Source organism: Lissotriton helveticus, chromosome 1_1, assembly GCF_964261635.1.
Source record: "Lissotriton helveticus chromosome 1_1, aLisHel1.1, whole genome shotgun sequence".
NCBI classification, from domain to species: Eukaryota; Metazoa; Chordata; class Amphibia; order Caudata; family Salamandridae; genus Lissotriton; species Lissotriton helveticus.
In genome coordinates this window covers 1,713,665,937-1,713,683,731 of record NC_136057.1, presented here as the reverse complement: position 1 = coordinate 1,713,683,731, position 17,795 = coordinate 1,713,665,937, and the positions used below count along the sequence as shown (strand labels likewise).

General features: G+C 44.5%; 1 protein-coding gene across 3 annotated transcripts in view; it reads left to right on the top strand.

Moving 5' to 3' along the window:
• The window catches only part of ASIC1 (acid sensing ion channel subunit 1), a 485,621-nt gene that overhangs the window by 386,487 nt on the left and 81,339 nt on the right, over positions 1 to 17,795 (top strand). The window contains exon 1 of one of the 3 annotated variants that reach the window (XM_078689126.1): positions 5,813 to 6,764. The exons of the other annotated variants lie outside the window; for them this stretch is intronic. Within the exon in view, the coding sequence (XP_078545252.1) occupies positions 6,129 to 6,764 (636 nt within the window). The 5' untranslated portion in view covers positions 5,813 to 6,128. Of the gene's footprint in view, positions 1 to 5,812; positions 6,765 to 17,795 lie in introns of those variants that run through there. 3 annotated transcript variants of the gene reach the window in all.

Here is a 17,795-nt window from a genome sequence, read left to right as displayed (position 1 = left end):
GCTCCAAGGAGCACTTGTTCGCCGTACCATATCTGGGAGCTCGACCCAGTGTTAGTGCTTGTTAGTCCTTGCATTACTCCGCCAGCGATTCAGTCCCAGTACGCGTTCCTATAACCAAACCATGATCCAGTTGCATTGTTGCTCCTTTCCAGAACCCATCACCAGTCAAATTGCAGTATGCTGTTTCCTGTACTGCATCAGTGATAGAATCAGTGTTTTGCCCCTCCTCATCCCAGACCAGAATCCATTCCCACACTGGTCCTCCGGTACTGTAGCATCGACTGACAGCCAACTTACGCGATCTTCTTGCCAACATGTTGAGAGTAGGGCTCAGTCTGGGCCTAAGTGATTTTCCCATGTGCTGCTTCCAGTTTTCAGTCGTTGTGCTGTTCTATCCGTCACAACAAGCATCAATACAGCAGCAAATGTACAAAAGCTGAATGTTTAATAACATTCATGTGAAAGTGTGAAAGACAACCTTGATCACTTTTACTTACATTTTTTGGCTGTACATGGTTGTGGGACTCCTGTTTCAAAGTCTGCCAGAACGTGCTAAATTTGTGGTTCCCTTCTGCGTTCTAACACTGAAGATCCACTCACACTTCCTTGTTCACCTCTACTTGATGGTAAATCCCATCGCGCCCTCTTCCATCTCCCTGCATCTCATAGAAAATATCACCTCACTTCATCCCGACCTTTATTATCACTTCGCGGAAGATACCATCAGACTTCCTTCCTCCTCATCTCCCACGCGCTTCTTCTTTAGTTTTCATGGAAGAGCTGATCTTACTTCTTCCCCTCCCCCAGCTTTGCACCTCTTGGAAAGCGCCAACCGACTCCTCCCACGCTCTCTGTACACTTCGTAGAAGAGCCCATCAGATGATTTGGCCCCGTACCCTTCTGCACACTATGGATGAATCCATCTTCTTTCTTACTATGGTTGCTACCTATACATGGCTATTTCATATAGCTTCCACTTAGGCTAGGTTTGGGAGCAGGAATCACTTACTCTGGGGGACCCAAGATTGTGTTCAGGTCTAAGTACATTTCTATTCGTTCACAGAAAAAATCTGCCCCTTTGTGTCTATACATGTTTCGGTCTGTAAAAAAAAAGTAATAAAGCATTGTTTGGGTCTGGCTTGAAGAAAAGCTGTAATCTTTCTTCCTTCCCACCTGGTGGAAAATCCAATTTCACTTCCTACCCCTCCTGTTCACCTATTGGAATATACCATTACACTTCCTACTCCTCCTTAACACCTCCCTGTTGTTACCTCAGCAAAGATTCCATTTCACTTGGTAGTCCGCAGTTTACACCTCATCGTCTGGGGTGAAGCTCTCCCTATGGTAAAGTAGAGGGAACATTATAAAAGTTTATTCAATTGATGAATAAATTAATAAACCAATTTTTAAGCTAAATTCTAATGTAAAATAATGTTTATATTTTTTTAATGTACGCAAAATAAAAACAGCTGCAGCCCTATTCAACTAATTTAAATGTATTTAATTAAATGTAAATTATTTTCCAAACTTCAAATTAAAAAATATGTCCCCCAGCCCTTCCCCTGCCCTAAACCCTAAAACCCTAGCCCTGCGCAAGTATGTGGTAACACATCCTCTTTGTGAATGTTCATAAAAATGCTGTTGAAGAGCAGGACTGCCTGCTCTTGAAAAATGAAAAGAAAACTTTAAATTTTTCTTTTTTAATCGCAACCCGTTTTAATTTAAGGAAACCAGATTGCATTGATAAGAAAATGCTTTATTTAAAAGCGATCACAGACATGGTGGTCTACTGACCACAGTAAGCCACCATCCCTATGTTTTAGCACTCCTAATGCATTGCAAATTGCAACCTGCCTCATTAACATTAATGAGGTAGGTCGATTTGCGACCCATTAAGAATCGCTAAATGAAACTCATGGAGTTTCATGCATTCGAATAGAGATTACCTAATTGCAATTCGTAGAGAATCACAATTAGGTAATCGCTGTTTCAAATAATGATACATGTGGCCCAAACGCTTTGGATTTCCTGCCATTTGCACATCTGGAGTCTTTGACGTGGGCAGACGTGTTGCAGACATTCATATGTGCACCAGTTCCACACCCCCATTCCCTACTGCACCCCCTTCCTGTTTTGTTCCATGTGAATCACAGAACATTTTTTGTGAAAACGCAGACTCTATAACAAGAAGTAGCAACAGTTCCACATTTCTTAACTATCTCCCTACAAAACTTTCAATCTGCATTATTAGACGCAGGTCTGACTTCTATCCAGGATTCTGTATCCGGCCGCTTTGTCACTAGTCCGAATCCCAGCAGATCTGTTCAACCCTTTTTTTTTTGCAGTTTTACATAGAGTAAAGTCGACCCAGAGCTATCAGAGCGCTTTACATGAGCACCAGTTTCATTACAGACGGACACATTCATTTTTTCATTTTTAGGCATAAGGAGATCAAGTGATTTGCCCAGAATCACAGGATGTTTGAGCCGAAGGGCCAGTTTTGAACCTGGTTCCCCAGCTTTAAAGTCGGCCGCTCTAACTGTTAACCCTTCATCCTTGGGTAACCATAAACATCTGTCAACGGTCACCAGAGGCAGCACCTAGAAACATTGGTTGGGATGTCTGTGCCCTCTAAAAATCACAGCTGTTCATGATATTCTGCATAGTGCCAATATAGGCAACCTCCCCCACAAGAAGAACATAGCATGCACAACAATACAATAAACACACAAGACATGTTTGTTGGGAAACTTTTTGCTGCAGGTTTATTTCATACAAGAAATATATGCCAACGTGTTGGGTTAACTTACAGGCGATCCATGGGCAGGCAGCGGTGACTAACCTAAGCTGCCCTGCCCGCCTGATGAACCAACTGCACCGTGGCCAACCCAATTAGTGCTACCATTTTGAGGGGATTATCCCCCTTAAATACCGTGGACCACCAGTCCATCCCTTTACTCATGCCTTTTTAGGGGTGGAGCGTGTCCAGGCAAGCCCCCGGTTGCTCAGGCTAACAACCGCCTGAAGGACTAGCGGGGCATCATAGCTTTCCTCCAGGGTCCAGCCGTAAAGACTCCTGGGGTTGTTTGGCGTCTGCACCCATATTGGGCTCCTGAAGAGGGTACCGCTATGTAACATTCAGCCTCTGAATAGCCCAGTAACGCTGCCTGCAACACAAATTAACAAGTTAACATGTTCGTTCCCTGGCTACACACCCCAGCCAGCACACCTGGTATTGCAGTAGGGAGGGAGATGGCATGACCAGGAGGAACCAAAAGGACAGCCAGATGGGCGGGGACAGGTATAAGTACCTTGCCCGAACCCAAAGATGCGCCGGAACTGACGCGGAATCTGCGCCAGACTTGGGACTCCCCGGGGGTCCCCACAACTAGACATGGGATGTGCCTAATGTGGCACTAAGGTGGCCGCCCTTTTTAGCAGGCACACTGCGTGTGCCACGTGCTGCCTAATTTCTGGTTTTGGGCACACCGTGACAGCGCCTTTCCTCATAGCTAAACAAAGAGGCTGCATTTGGGGCAGACGATGAACGCTTCTCTGAGACAGAGTGCTCAGGGCTGCCTGGAAGAGGCTGTTCTCTTTCCCCCACACCCCCACGCGTACTAGGCCAGGCCCATCTCCTATCGCAAGACCACTTCCTGGGCGGACCGCCCATTTCCCATCTGCCAGTGCTCCTGGTTAGGATACGCTGATTTTTACCAGCTCAATGTTACATTGTGGCTACCTCTAATGTCTCTTATGATGGAGCCAGACGGAGAGGACAGGACCGCAGAAGTGGTGCCAGGGGATAATTTGGACAGGCAGGGGTCAGCCTCTAATGTAAGCAGGTCTTCAGCAGAGTGCAGCTGAGAACACTCTAGTAATGTGATGTGCGTGCACGCATCCTAACACCCATGTGGTTAAACAGGATAACCCGCGTGCAGCGCTCCAGTGCCCCCATGGTGTAAAAGATGAACTAAACATACGAAGTGCTTGCATCAAAATGTTCCCAGCGTTCCAATGTCTGACGTTTTTAACAGTGGACAAGCGCTTACTGCTGCCTAAGGTGGAAGTTTTTCAGTGCCGTGTTCGCCTTTAGTAACCCACCCCACCTTCAGGCAAGAACAACAGATTCCATCATTGCTAACCCTCATGAGACAGGCTTTGGCCTCACCAGCGACCATTCAATTGGAGGCCTCAATGTTCCATCAGTACTAACACCCACCAGAAAGTAAGAGGCTTACAAACCCCTTCAGAGCTAACACCCACGAGGTAACAAGAGGCCTTAAATCGGTTCGACCCACCAATCCAATGACTCGATTCAAAGTAATCTTTACAGCGAACCAGCAGTAAGAGCCCTAGAACCACACCACCAATGAGCCAATGAGAGGCCTCAAACCTTCTCCAACATTAACACCACCAGCCAATAAGAGACTTCATAATCTCATTAGTACTAAAACCCAGCAGCCAAATCGATACTCAATGGCTAATATTCAACAGCCAATGAAAGTGCATACATTCTATACGAGATAAGGCTCACTAGTGAATAGGATGCTCACAATTCAATCAGCGCTAACACTCAGGAGTCACTGGAAGCATCAAATACCTATCAACGCCACCACCCAATCACTATCCATAAGAATATTCACATGACCTTCAAACTAAAGGGCTAGCCAATAGGAGTCGTGGAATACAATCAGTCCTCGCACCAACCAGCCAACGAGAGGCTCAAAATCCAATCAGCAGTAACACCCACCAGCCAACAAGAGTCCAAACACCCACTAGCCTCTGAAACACAGCAAAAACACAATCGGGAGTCACTCTGGCCAGTCAATAAGACAATCAAAATATCACGAGGCTCAGAATTCAAAACACCTTCAGTGTCAACATTCTCGATTATATAAGAGGCACAAAACCAAATAAATGCTAAAACTCACAAGACAGGGAAGGTGCCAAAATTCTGTTTTTACAAACAACCACCAGCCAATGAACGAAGCAAAATTCCAGAAATGCTTGCACCGACCAATAGGAACCTCGAAGGCCATTATCACACACCAACACAACTGGAAGCTCAAAATTCCCAGCCGAAAGGAAGGCTTCAGAACTAAATCAGGGCAGAACACAATGGCTCACTGTTCCGCCTCCGGTTAGTCTAACAATATATTTTGTCCTTCCCTACACATAACTGCCTTCTAGCTTTGAAAATCCCCTCCCCTTCTCAGTTTGTCATCTCACTGTCCTGTAGAAAGCACTGATGTGCTAAACTGTGTTTGAAAATGTGGAGGAATGAGCAATGCAAAGAAATATAAACAGAAAACAGCAAGGAAGAAAGAAAGAGAAACAAAAGGAAAGTTGGGGCAATGAGGTAGGGGATGGAGAAGAGAATTTGGTAAAGGGATTAGAAACGACCGAAGAAGCATTAGGGAAAAAAATCGGGAATGTGGCTGCGTGGAACATGAGAAAGGAAGGAAAGATTAGAAAGGTGTTAAGTAAGCTGAGATGGAGGGAGGGACGGATGGCTCCAAGGGCCCGTAACGCAAAGGAGGAAGGGATGAAACTTGAGAAGATGCCGAATGACACATTGACCCCTCTTGCATCGAAAGTTTAAAAGGACTGCTCAGATTCAGGAAGTGCTTATTATGTCTCAGCACTCTGGAAGTCTCTGCTACATCTGGGCTGCGGTGGTGCAAGCGTCATTTGGCCAGATGTTCCTGCCCTGGCTCCACCCAGAGAGCCCGCCCATCTCTGCCTGGCCAAGGAGGCAGGCAGCGGGACTTTATCAATTATTCACTTGGCCCTACAGTGCTCTCCTGACTCTGGCTCTGGAAAAAGGCTCAGTGTAAGCAGGCACACCGCCGTGCTGAACATTGGGGTAGCATCGAGACAGCACTGTCCACTCACCTGTTTAAAGTTCAGTCCAGCGTGTGCTTGAGCATCGAAGAAACCCACCTGGGATCTGGAGGACTGGAAGTGGAAAAACAAGTTGGAGCTGTGGGGAGTTCTGAACACTTTCAACAGCCTTCTGGGAGACGACAAGGTTTGTTCGGGATCTTGGGCTGCTACAAATGTGTAACGACTAAAGGGGAGGTGAGGAGACGTTCCCTGACACCATCTGGGTCGCCGGGTGAGAAATGCCCATTCAGATTTTTTGCACCGTGTCCTTCACCTCCAATGAAGACTCATTGGACGAGGCTGGAACTGGGAAGAGTGATGAGAGCATGGATGAGTTTCCGTACGAGCGAGGTGAGGTGGAGGAAGAAGAGGAGGAGGAAGAAGAAGAGGCAGCCGACATTGCCGCCTTTGCTAGTAGTTGTACATTGCATGGGGCGAACCACATCTTTGTGGAAGAGGGCTTTGGTGTAAGACAGGGGTTGTGGGCCTGCGCCTTCCTGTTCTCTCTCTCCATGTTCCTTTTACAGGTGGGGGACAGGGTGAACTTCTACATGGAATATCATCACGTCACTCTGCTGGACGAGCAGGACAGTTCTGTCATGGTCTTCCCTGCCATCACCTTCTGCAACTTTAACCGCTTCCGGGTATCCCAGATCGACTACGCCGACCTCCTCTTCCTGGCACCCCTCTTGGACTACAATGAGAACTCAATGGGCGACACAGATCCCGGCTTCTCCCCGGCCACAAGGCAGGACCAATTTGACAAAGTGTACGACCTATATGCAATGTACAACCGCACCGGCCACCGGCTGGAAGACATGCTGCTGGACTGCAAGTACAGGGGCAAGAAATGCAGCACAGATGACTTCATTACGGTAAGGCATGAAAGATCATCAGACTTTATGGTGGGCAGTGTGGCAATGAGGAAGAACCAGGAAAAACTGAAAGTTATGGGACATTAGAGGTCTTTTCGGGTCTTGATCATAGAGGCTGCTTTTCCCGCCATCTTGGGCAATGTCAATTCTGAGATAAAATGAATCACCCAGTCCATCCTGGGACCTTCCCATGCCAACTGTAGGGCCCATGCCAACTGTAGGGAGACCATATTGTATAAAAACAAAATAGAGGCAGCCCCTTCAGTTCTTCTTTCGATCCAGATGATCGGTGTGTGCAGACCCTTTGCATGTTATGTTTTTGGTAATGTGTTTGGATTAGGAGGCAGGAACAAGAATGGCCAATTTAAGAGACTAGATATGACCCATATTATAGTTTGGCTCACGTCAAAGTTAGTTTAGACGGTTGGCATCCAAATGCAGAGAGCTCTCTTTTACATGAAGTAATAAACTCTAATGGTGGCAGGGGTACTTTAGCCTTTCATCCTTCTGAGAACATTAAAATGTGGGCCACTGATACGGGGAAAGGTGGATGCCTCCCATTAAACACCAGGTGGCAATGCATTTTATGAAGTGTGCTATATAAATGATAAGTAGCAATAAAATTAATCTTAATATGAATTATTTACATAGTTCGCTGGGCCAATAGCATTAGGTTTGGATCAAAGGTTGACGGGCAAAGAGTGAAATTTAGCGATTTCTTCACAGGCCGGATCCTCAAAAAAAGCTCCATTGCCAAGGCAGAGTCAGAGGCTTGTGACTGACCCTGCCCCAGTCTCTCTTGCCTTCCACAGTCAACCCCTTCAAAGTAATTACCAAACTTCCCACAGGCCTGTCTACCTTTGATTACCACAGGGCAGTTGTGTAGATTCCTCTTCAACGTCATACGTGACAGGTGATTTCAACTACTATTTTTACAAAAATAGGCACATTTTCCCTTCAAAATGGTACTATTTCCCACCTACTTCCAGCGATGCACACGTGAAAAAATTAGGTTCCCTAGCAAAAAATATAAAGCAAATTTAGGAATTTGAGGATGTTGGAGGAAGTAACATTGGAGAAAATATGCCAGATTAGAATATTGAACCCTATATTTCTATGTACTATGGCTTTTTTTGTTTGTATTTGCTTTACCAAGACATTTAAAAGCCATTGTGAAATATTTAGAAGAGCCAGAGAAAGTGATTCCATCTGCTATTCTTATAGGAAGATTTACAGGGCACGAAAGATCAAATATGTTCATTGTTAGGTTTGGTAAATGAAAAAGAAGCAAAGTAACCCCTGTACCAGGCACTGAAGGGGGCTTGTGGCAGGCGGAATCAAGAAGTAATTTCAGAATGCTTTCGCTCCAACGCAGAAGGCTGTCGTGCACCACCACTGGACCCAAAAATTGAACATGTACATTCAAATGTGACTGATTGGTGCAAAAAATGGGATTTCATACCTTCCTCGGAGACATTCTGCAGTCGGGTTTTGGCTTTCAAATGAAATCATTGTCACTGTTCGAAAACTAGAATGAAAGCGATTCTGTGTGATTGCTTACATTAAATGATAGAATTTTACATAAAATATAGTTTTTTTCCAGATCTTCTTTCCTGATTAGGTTTTCTTTACATTGGGGGTTACTATGTGAACTAGGGGTGTGTATGGGTAGGGTGACCAGAATGTTAAAGCCAAACACTGGGACATTTCACATAAATAGAAGTACTACAATTTTACTTCAAGCGAGCGCACAGAAGGACAGCGCTGCTCAGCAGAGGATTACAGAACAAGCAGTTAGAACATACATAAAATGCATTTTTTTAAACCCAGTAGCTTTCCTGTTAATTAAATTGCTTTCTTGAAACAACTGCTAACTATCCCTGCTTTGTGAAACATAAAAAGGCACTGCTCCCGGTTTTCAGTCGACCCTCTGTAAAAACCGGGACATGAGCTAAATTTCCTGAAATCTGCCGGGACAGCTGGTGAAAACAGGGACAGTCCTGGGAAATCCGGGTTGCCTGGTCACCCTAGTTATGGGGCGATGGTTTTTTAATTGAAGATGTTCAATTAACACCCTTTTTATACTAAAAGTGCCTTATGGAAATGTAGCTGGGGGCGGTAGATACACATAGACCATTGGTTGACGAGTTCATGTTTAGTGCCTGGAGCTTACCTGCCCCTGCTCCTCTAACCCACTTCCAGGGACTCTTTGTCCTCTGGCGAAAATGCTGATTTTGCGAAAGGACACCCACCAAGCAGTACTGCGTCGGGTGCAGCGTGGAAGACATGGAACATCCCCCAAATAGATTCACGTCACCTCTCTACGCAGCACCAGTTTCCTGCCTAAAGTGGAACGATATTCCACTGAAAAGGGTCAGATACTAATATAGTCTTCTAGCCCGCCGTAGAGGGCTATACCGGCTATTAAAGGCCCTCTCCAGCGTTAAAGGCCCCGAACCGAAGACGAGGGCCTTTAACAAGGGAGAGGGACTTTAATAGCCGGTATAGCCCAGCTACGAAGGGCTATAAGGCTATTAGAACGTTCTGCCACTAGAGGGCAGAATGTTCTAACAAAAAAGAACAAAGCCCTATGAGAGCGTGAGGGGATTGGAATCCCCTCAGGGTCCTTGAAGCCTTTGTCAACAGCCAGAGCTATGAACAAAGAAACATTCGAATGTTGGAGCTCCAGGCTTATACCAGCCATTATAAGCCCAGAGCACTGCATTGTTTTCAATGGAGCTCCCAACATTCCAATGTTCTAATAATAATAATAAAACTACTAATAATAATAATGATTATGTTTTCTATATAGTATTTCCTTCCGCCATGTTGCAGCAGTGTACCTCCTCATACAGGATGCGTTGTCCTAACCAGTTTTATTTAATTTTATTTATTTAATGCGATTTTTATATAGCGCGAAAATTACCTGAAGGTGTCAGATCGCTTTACAAAAGAACCAGTTGTGTTACATAAGGACTTGAACTACATGAGTCAGTGTTTTATCATACACGACAGAGCAGGTGGCCACGTCGCACCTGCCGAGATAGGAACCCTTGACTTGCTGGTTTCACACAGATCACTGCAGCAGGCACTTTAGGCTAGTGAGCTATCTTACCGGCAAACCTACGTTTCAGCTCGATGTCTAGGACTCGTATTACAAATCAATGTGTCCCTTTCCTGTCCCAGATGGCAGGGCCGCTAGACCGGAGACGAGGCAATGGTGTCGAGTGACACTGGAGTAGATGTCTCTGCCGAGACTTCCTGGGTTTGTGGGGGGAGAGGCTGCGTCACACATCACCAAGGTCCCTTTTACTGGAATTGTAGGTGCAGTGTGTTTTATCTGCTTCTCCTCGCGCCTAAAGGAACATGAAGACACTTGAAGCCAGCATACCACTAGTTTTATAAAGAGCCTCCATTCGTGTGAAATACCATCTTTCTGGACTGGAAAGGGACCCTGGCTGAGAATCAGAAACAGAATTCTCTTCATTTGGCTGCGAACACCCATAAAAGCATGCAATATGGGCAGAATAGCAATTGAATACATACAAGTTATTAAAACTAGGGGTGGGCGAATTTGTGTAATCGCGTTTACGCAAATCTCCGCGAAACGGTAAAAATCTCCGCGAACACGCAGAAATTACGCGAACATGCAGAATTGCTTGTTCGCGATGCTTTTTTACTGTTTGCGATCGCTGTTTGTGCAATTTCCTCGAGCGGAACGGAATTTGCCACCCAGGCCTAATTAAAACACCCATATAAAATATATAAAATCATCAGTTTTGAGATATTAATGACCAACAATCTGGATAAAAACATGCTGGGATGAACAAAACCGAGATTTAAACTGCATTGAGAACTAATTTGTCAATCTGCTGAAATGAATCTAAAAACATCGACCTCTAGGAGCGGACTGTGGCTTCCAGAAAGAGTCACATGTCTACACGTTTCGACATCTAGCAATTACAGTATGCTCCAGAGCTTAATTTGAGCAGGTGTGTTGCAGATGGGGCCGACAAGCACTCTTTTGTGGGGACCAATCATTATGTTTCTATCTTTAGACTTTGACCGAGAAGAAGAGAAAAAGGCAGAAAATGGGGAAAGAAGGGGGGAAGAGGATGATGGAAAAAACATTGACAAAGGGAGAAAGCAGGGATAAAAAAAGAACCTTACAGGAGTGAGCTTGAGGGGCGGGGAGTGGATGGTAGTGGATGGAAGAGGCATGAGGTGGCATCAGGATTGGATAGCCTTGGTGTTCAGCAACTCCAACATTCAGCAGCTTCAGCCGTGGGCTTAAGAAAAAAAGTTTGTACACCAGCTCTTATTATTTTACAAATTAAGCAATGATATGCTTATACAGTCACCTCTCATAAAACCGTTGAGTCTGGTGCTCTTTAAGTTCTAAATGGTTCTTTGAAGTGACAAGGGGGCATATTATCAAGCAGGGCGTTAAAAATTATTGCTGTTTTAGCGGCAGAAAACTGCTGCTAAAGCAGCGATAATGGGCTTGATAATATGGCCTTGTGAATTCCAATAGAAACCCATGTTCTGGTGTGAACTTGGGCTTCTACTCGAATTCTCCAGGGCATATTATCAAGCCCATTATCGCTGCTTTAGCGGCAGTTTTCTGCCGCTAAAACTGCAATTATTTTTAACGCCCTGCTTGATAATATGCCCCAAGGACTCTTTTAGTGGTAACTGACATTCTTCCAGTTTCTGGAGCAAATGCTGACTATGGAGCAGAATCCAGCAGCTTAATTCCCCATGACACAGCCTCCCTAAAATGGAGAAAATTTAGCATTGGATTCTCCTCCAGAAAAAGAAGGATTTTCAGTGAGCACGGAGCTTTAAATCAAACCCATAATTTTTAACAACACAAAAAAATGAGAACTGTTGAGTAAAGATCAGTCACAGACATGGTTCATAAGAGTACTTAAGAGCCCGAGCTAAAAAAATCAAAGCCTAGCGCATTAAAAAAATCAAGCATGGCGAGTAAATTACATTAAATGTAGAAACCAGCTCAGGTTCACATTAGAGGATCAGTTAATACTCAGTTGATGGATGCTAATCACCCAAACAGCCTATTTTCGGTCTGGTCCCGAGGGTAGTGGGTCTCTGTAGGATTGGCTGGCTGTTGTAGTTTCATGCACCCTGGCCTGATATATATGCATGATGCACATTGATTACCAGACTGTTAACTTATTTATTTAATTGACCTTTTCTAATAGACATCAGAGCGCTTTATGCATTTGCAAACATGACACTGTTTTGTAGGCAAAGGTTTAAAGCAACAGTATGTGCAAGTGAACACGAAGCCATAAGCAGTGACATTTGAACAGCAGGCTTCTTCATAGATTTTCTTGGCCTCCTGGATATCTGTGATTAAAGAAGGAAGGAAAGGGGGTTGACTTCCCGTTTCTCTGTTGTTTTGGTTGCTAACGTTACACTCGGGTCAGCTTTAGCTCAAGCGTTATTTCTTGCTAAATGGAGGGGACTGTTTAACAGAAATCCTTTCAGCCCTGTCTTGAAGGCATGAGGTTGTTGCTCTGAGTGTTACTGGGTATGCTCCTCCTGAGTCTTGGTTCTGCATAAGAGCAGGATGGGCTGAGATGTCTCTTGAATTTTAACATTTTGTGAGTGAGCATAACTTTGCTCCTTGACATTCTGGGGCATATCATCAAGGAACTGCGTTAAAATGATCGCCGCTTTAGTGTGAACATGGGCTTCTATGGGAATTCTCAAGGGCCTATTATCAAGCCCATTATCGCTGCTTTGGCAGCGATAATTTTAACGCCCTTCTTGATAATATGCCCCTCAATTTTTCCTAGTTCGCATAAAGTTGGAGAGCTCTACTGTTTGATTGTTGTAAGTGATGCATGTAGTTCTGAAAAAGAGAACAGTGAAAAACCAGGAACCAATACCAGTTTAGTGATTGAGAACCGGGTAAGATGCACTCTGCTCTTAGGAACTTTAAATCCGACTTGTTTCTGGGTTTTGGACCGGTATTTGGGGGGCAATGGCTAGATTTTGGTGAGGCCTGGAAGAAGGGCAGTGCTTATTTTGAGCTGGTGGGGACCCTTTGGCCCTTATTTTTCCTTCTTAGACTTTGACGCAGAGCAAGAGAGAGAGAAAAGCACAAAAGGGGGAAAATAGGAGGAAGAGAAAGATGGAAAACAGTGACAAAGAAAGAAATCATGGAGGAAAACGAATCTGAAAGATTAAGATGGAGGGACAGGAATTGTTTGGTGGTGGAAGAAAGAGGCATGAGATTAAATCAAGGCTCTGCAGCATTGGCATTCGGCACCCGTAACATTCAAGAATGTCTGCTGCGGTCTTCTTTGCAGAACTGAGCGCCTTGCCACTTATTCTTTCACAAATTAAGCACCGAAGAAGGGAAGTTCAATAGTGTAGTCTAGTTTGAACTAAGGACTGGGCTTAGGTCCGGATTTCATCTCCCTGATCGCACCCGGCGCCTGTATACCTTTAGGGATGATACGTTGCGCTTAACAAATTTGGAGTTATTTATTGCTTCCAGTAGGGAGTTAGGGTAGGTCCACTGTCTCTTGTATACTATACATGTCAATAGAGTGGAGCTGGTCTGTCCTCTGTAGGTCTCTTACCTTTTTGCACTCAGTGCATGAGAGTTGTAGCACCCTTTAATCAAATATGCGCAGTCCGTTTCAATGTGGAGTAAGCTATTGCCCAGAGTCACATGATGATGAACTGAGCGGCTGCCAGTGATCGAACCGTGAGCACGTGCTCCAGACTCAGTCGCTCTGGCCGCTGCGCCACACCTGTCCCTGTGCAATGGGCACAGCAGATGAAAGAGGTGCTCCAACTCCCAATGACAAGCAGTAAGTTTGCTGTGATTGGTTCCTGGTTTTGTTTCCTTTCTGGATTAATGGGGGAGGTAGCAGTTCTGTCCTCCATTGTGCACAAAGCATTTCAGTGGGGGATTGGAGCAGCCCTCGTAGCTATTGTGTTTGGTGCATCTCAGTGGGAGGTGAAGCCAGTTCTTCAACTATTGCATCCAGTGCTTGTCACCCAGTGGTAAATCCAGATGAGACTAACCATCAATACCTTGGTCAGTAAAGATACACCACCATTCAGTCACCCACCCAAAAAATCAGTATTCACACCTACTATGACCCTTTTACAATTTATTTTCCATAAACTCTGACTTGTGACCATTAATAACCCCTCTGGCTCTCTCAATGATGTGTGTCTCACATATAGTTGTAACTAGCTTGCTCCCAGGTGGGGCTTTTCAGGTACCCTGGGAAAGGATATGTGTTATTCACTTGCACCGGGGCGGACCACGGCATGATCAGAAAGGCTGTAGTCACCATTCTACAGCACATCTGAATCTGCCATGCTCCCGCTGGGCTTCCTGAGCACATAGGGATGCGACACTTTACCCACCCGGTACAGCCAGGCTTCAGGCCAGCAGGAGGTGGAAAGTCATTTATCGCAGTGCATGAACCGTCCAAAACTCAGCTTACTCTCCTATTACTAACCAATTTTAACCTTGCCTTTGAACATGTACAGCGCTCTGCTGCCCTTTGGTTATGTTTGCGCTATTGAAATGCCATATACATACATACATACCCCCCATCTTGAACGATAGTGCGCCGAGGTTGGCTGCAACCCTGGGAGAGTCCAAGTGTTACTATATTTATCGCCAGCTTTCAACAACGTGGACCACTACATTATCTTCACTTTATGGCAGGATGGACCACAAGAGCAGGTTCCATGGCGGATTTTCAGGATACAACAAATTGATTGTAGGCTAGGTGCACAGCAAATGTTTGATTCAAAGAGTTGTAACAGTCAGGTGGACTGGGTTTAGACGTTTTGGGTGCTCCAACAGGTGGCGTTACCGTCCTAGTACGCTAGATTGATGAACCAGATTGCGCACAAACAACTGTGAGTGCGTCCCTGTGGATTGGGCACACCGTGTGGGTTAGTCGGCGAAGACTGACTCCAAGAACATGTTTCAATAAAGTTCAATAGTTTCGTTGATGATTTTTTTTATTATTATTTCATAAATTTCTCAAATCATCTTATGTTTTCACAATTATCCAGATTAGATTTTTCAAAAACAAATGTAGTTGCTCCGATGCATTTCGGGCCATGCCCTTTGTCAAGGAGCTCTGTAAATGAAAATGAAACACTTTAACATGCGCTAATCAATGCAAGAACGCTACCAAATTAAAACATTCACATTGCATCTGTCATTATGTTCAAAGCCTATTTCAGGAGGTATCAAACAAATACTGTATATTACATCAACTCGGTCTGTATCGTAAACAAATCTTATGGGGTGTCTGGTAAGCCTGTGTAACATGATCTAACATGGCAGTTCGTGTGAATCAGATGAGAGCGAAAAAGGGTCAGCACATCTGAATCTGCCATGCTCCCGCTGGGCTTCCTGAGCGCATAGGGATGCGACACTTTACCCACCATGTACAGCCAGGCTTCAGGCCAGCAGGAGGTGGAAAGTCATTTATCGCAGTGCATGAACCGTCCAAAACTCAGCTTACTCTCCTATTACTAACCAATTTTAACCTTGCCTTTGAACATGTACAGCGCTCTGCTGCCCTTTGGTTACGTTTGCACTATTGAAATGCCATATACATACATACATACCCCCCATCTTGAACGATAGTGCGCCGAGGTTGGCTGCAACCCTGGGAGAGTCCAAGTGTTACTATATTTATCGCCAGCTTTCAACAACGTGGACCACTACATTATCTTCACTTTATGGCAGGATGGACCACAAGAGCAGGTTCCATGGCGGATTTTCAGGATAATCATTGGCTATGTAAATGATTGCCAGTTAGACTGTTGAACGTAAATGTCCTGATCTCTTAGTATCCTTAAAGCGTGGCCATCCTTTACCGATGAGTGCTGACCTCATCTGCTATTCTGAGACCTTGTACTTAGAATGATGGTGTTAGACTGGATACAGCCTTGTTTGACAGTCAGATCACAGGTCGTTACCATCACTGCCTTTCAGTCTTCTCTCATACTCCCCCTTGTGAAGTAGCCCAGGGGGCTAGTTTACTCCCACTGTTTTTCAAAGCCTGTATGCTCCCACTGGCTAAACGGATTTACTCAGGGACGGCTGCCCCATTAGAGTGCTGGTGTATCTCCCCCTACATTGGTTGCCCCCTCGGCTCCAGTAGTAATAGTAAATCAGTCTAAGATTAGGTTGGTTTTTCCTGGCCGGGCGCCCACAATATTTTCATTGTAGGGCAGGTGTCACCGTCAGCAGAATGAGTGGGAGTGCAGGATGGGCAGACATGGGTGGGGCTTCACCGCAAGCTTGGCTTAAACTAAAGTGTGCATGTCGGGTTGGACGGGTGCCTTTCTGATTCCAACTTGACATATGCTCTTGAGGCTTCTCATAAGTGTATCGTTGGTGAGCCGGGGGTTGAAGCTGCAAACCCTGAGTCTTCTGAGGAGCGCTGGGTTTACCTGCTCCTGCCAATCCTGGAGCTGCTTCCATGCAATTTGGTAACTTAACAATCAAGGAAGCAGATTCCGTGTTGGCTCAGGAGACGGGGGCATGTGGTGCAACAGGATGTAGTTGTGGCACGATACAAGAGTAGGCTTTAAAAATAAACCGGCCATGTTGGAGTTTAGCTGTGCGTGCAATTCTGCAATTTGTTGCCGGGACTCAGAGATTGAGAGACCAAGTGTGGGACCCAAACAAAGCTGTTGGTCGCCTTACACAAAAAGCAAAGAGGAGTCAAATATTAATTCTGCATATGAGCAAAAGTTGATAAAAAACATTAAAAAATAAAATATATATATATATATATATATATATATATATATATATATATATATATATATATATATATATATATATATATATATATATATATATATATATATATATATATATATATATATGAGCACAAAAGTTCCTCCTCTGTCTGCTCTGCGCTCGTGGTCACAGCCTCCGCGCCAACAACAAAAAGGATACGGACCACCAAATCAGCAAATAATGTTATTTATTTTAGTTACACAGAACCAAAATCAGTGACGCGTTTCGAGCACAAGTGCCCTTGTTCACGCTGCAACTAGATGAACAATCACAGGCTTTTTATAAATGCTAACACTCTATTACCACCCCCTGGTGGTGACCTCCGGTGTCACGTGAGTAACAACAGTGAGAAAAGACTTTTGCTGCATATGTCAAATATAAACAGCGCACATAAAAAACAACAGTCACAGGTTAAATCCACATGATGAAAGTAATGACATAGTGGCACAGAAAAATGTTTGTTGATAACTGGTTAAATCCAGGAACTGAGATTCAAGAATGAATTATTAAAGTGCAAATACTCAGTACATCACAATAAAAGTGATCTACTAGCTACATTACTACCCATCGAAATAAACGATGGTACAAACAGTTTAAATTCCCAAACCAACGCTGATAAATAGGGAAATGTAAACATATCGACTGTCAGGTGCAAAGTAGCAAAATTTGGTAGCAGCAAAAGGGAAAAAAGTGCATGAATAGATAAAGTGCAAAAAAGTGATTGTGTATATATATATGTATTAAGAAAGGTATGGTTCATAATTAGCACACTGAAAAAAAAGGATCTGATCAAGTCGAATGTAACGGATCCGAGTGCTCATGTTCAGCGCTCCACTGCCTTCAGGTCGAGTTTGCGCTACATTAATCTGTAAAAAAAACAGATTGTCATGAAACTGCATGCAGGGGTCATAGCCAAGAGGCACAGACCTCCCCAAGTAGGTCCCCTCCTGGGTCGTCATCTGTCCCACGACCTTCAGAGCAGTATGCACCATGTCATTGGGGTGGGCGTTACTTACTGTCTTCCACATACCATCTAGCGATTATAAGTTTCCCTTAATGGGACAACATAGATTGAATATTGGTGTCTTAGTGCTGAGTTTGTTTCCAGCTCTATAAATCTGAGAAGTGGTTCAATAAAAAGATAGTGAGGGTTGCCTACATGGTGTTTAACAGCAACCACCACTTACACAGGCCATGAT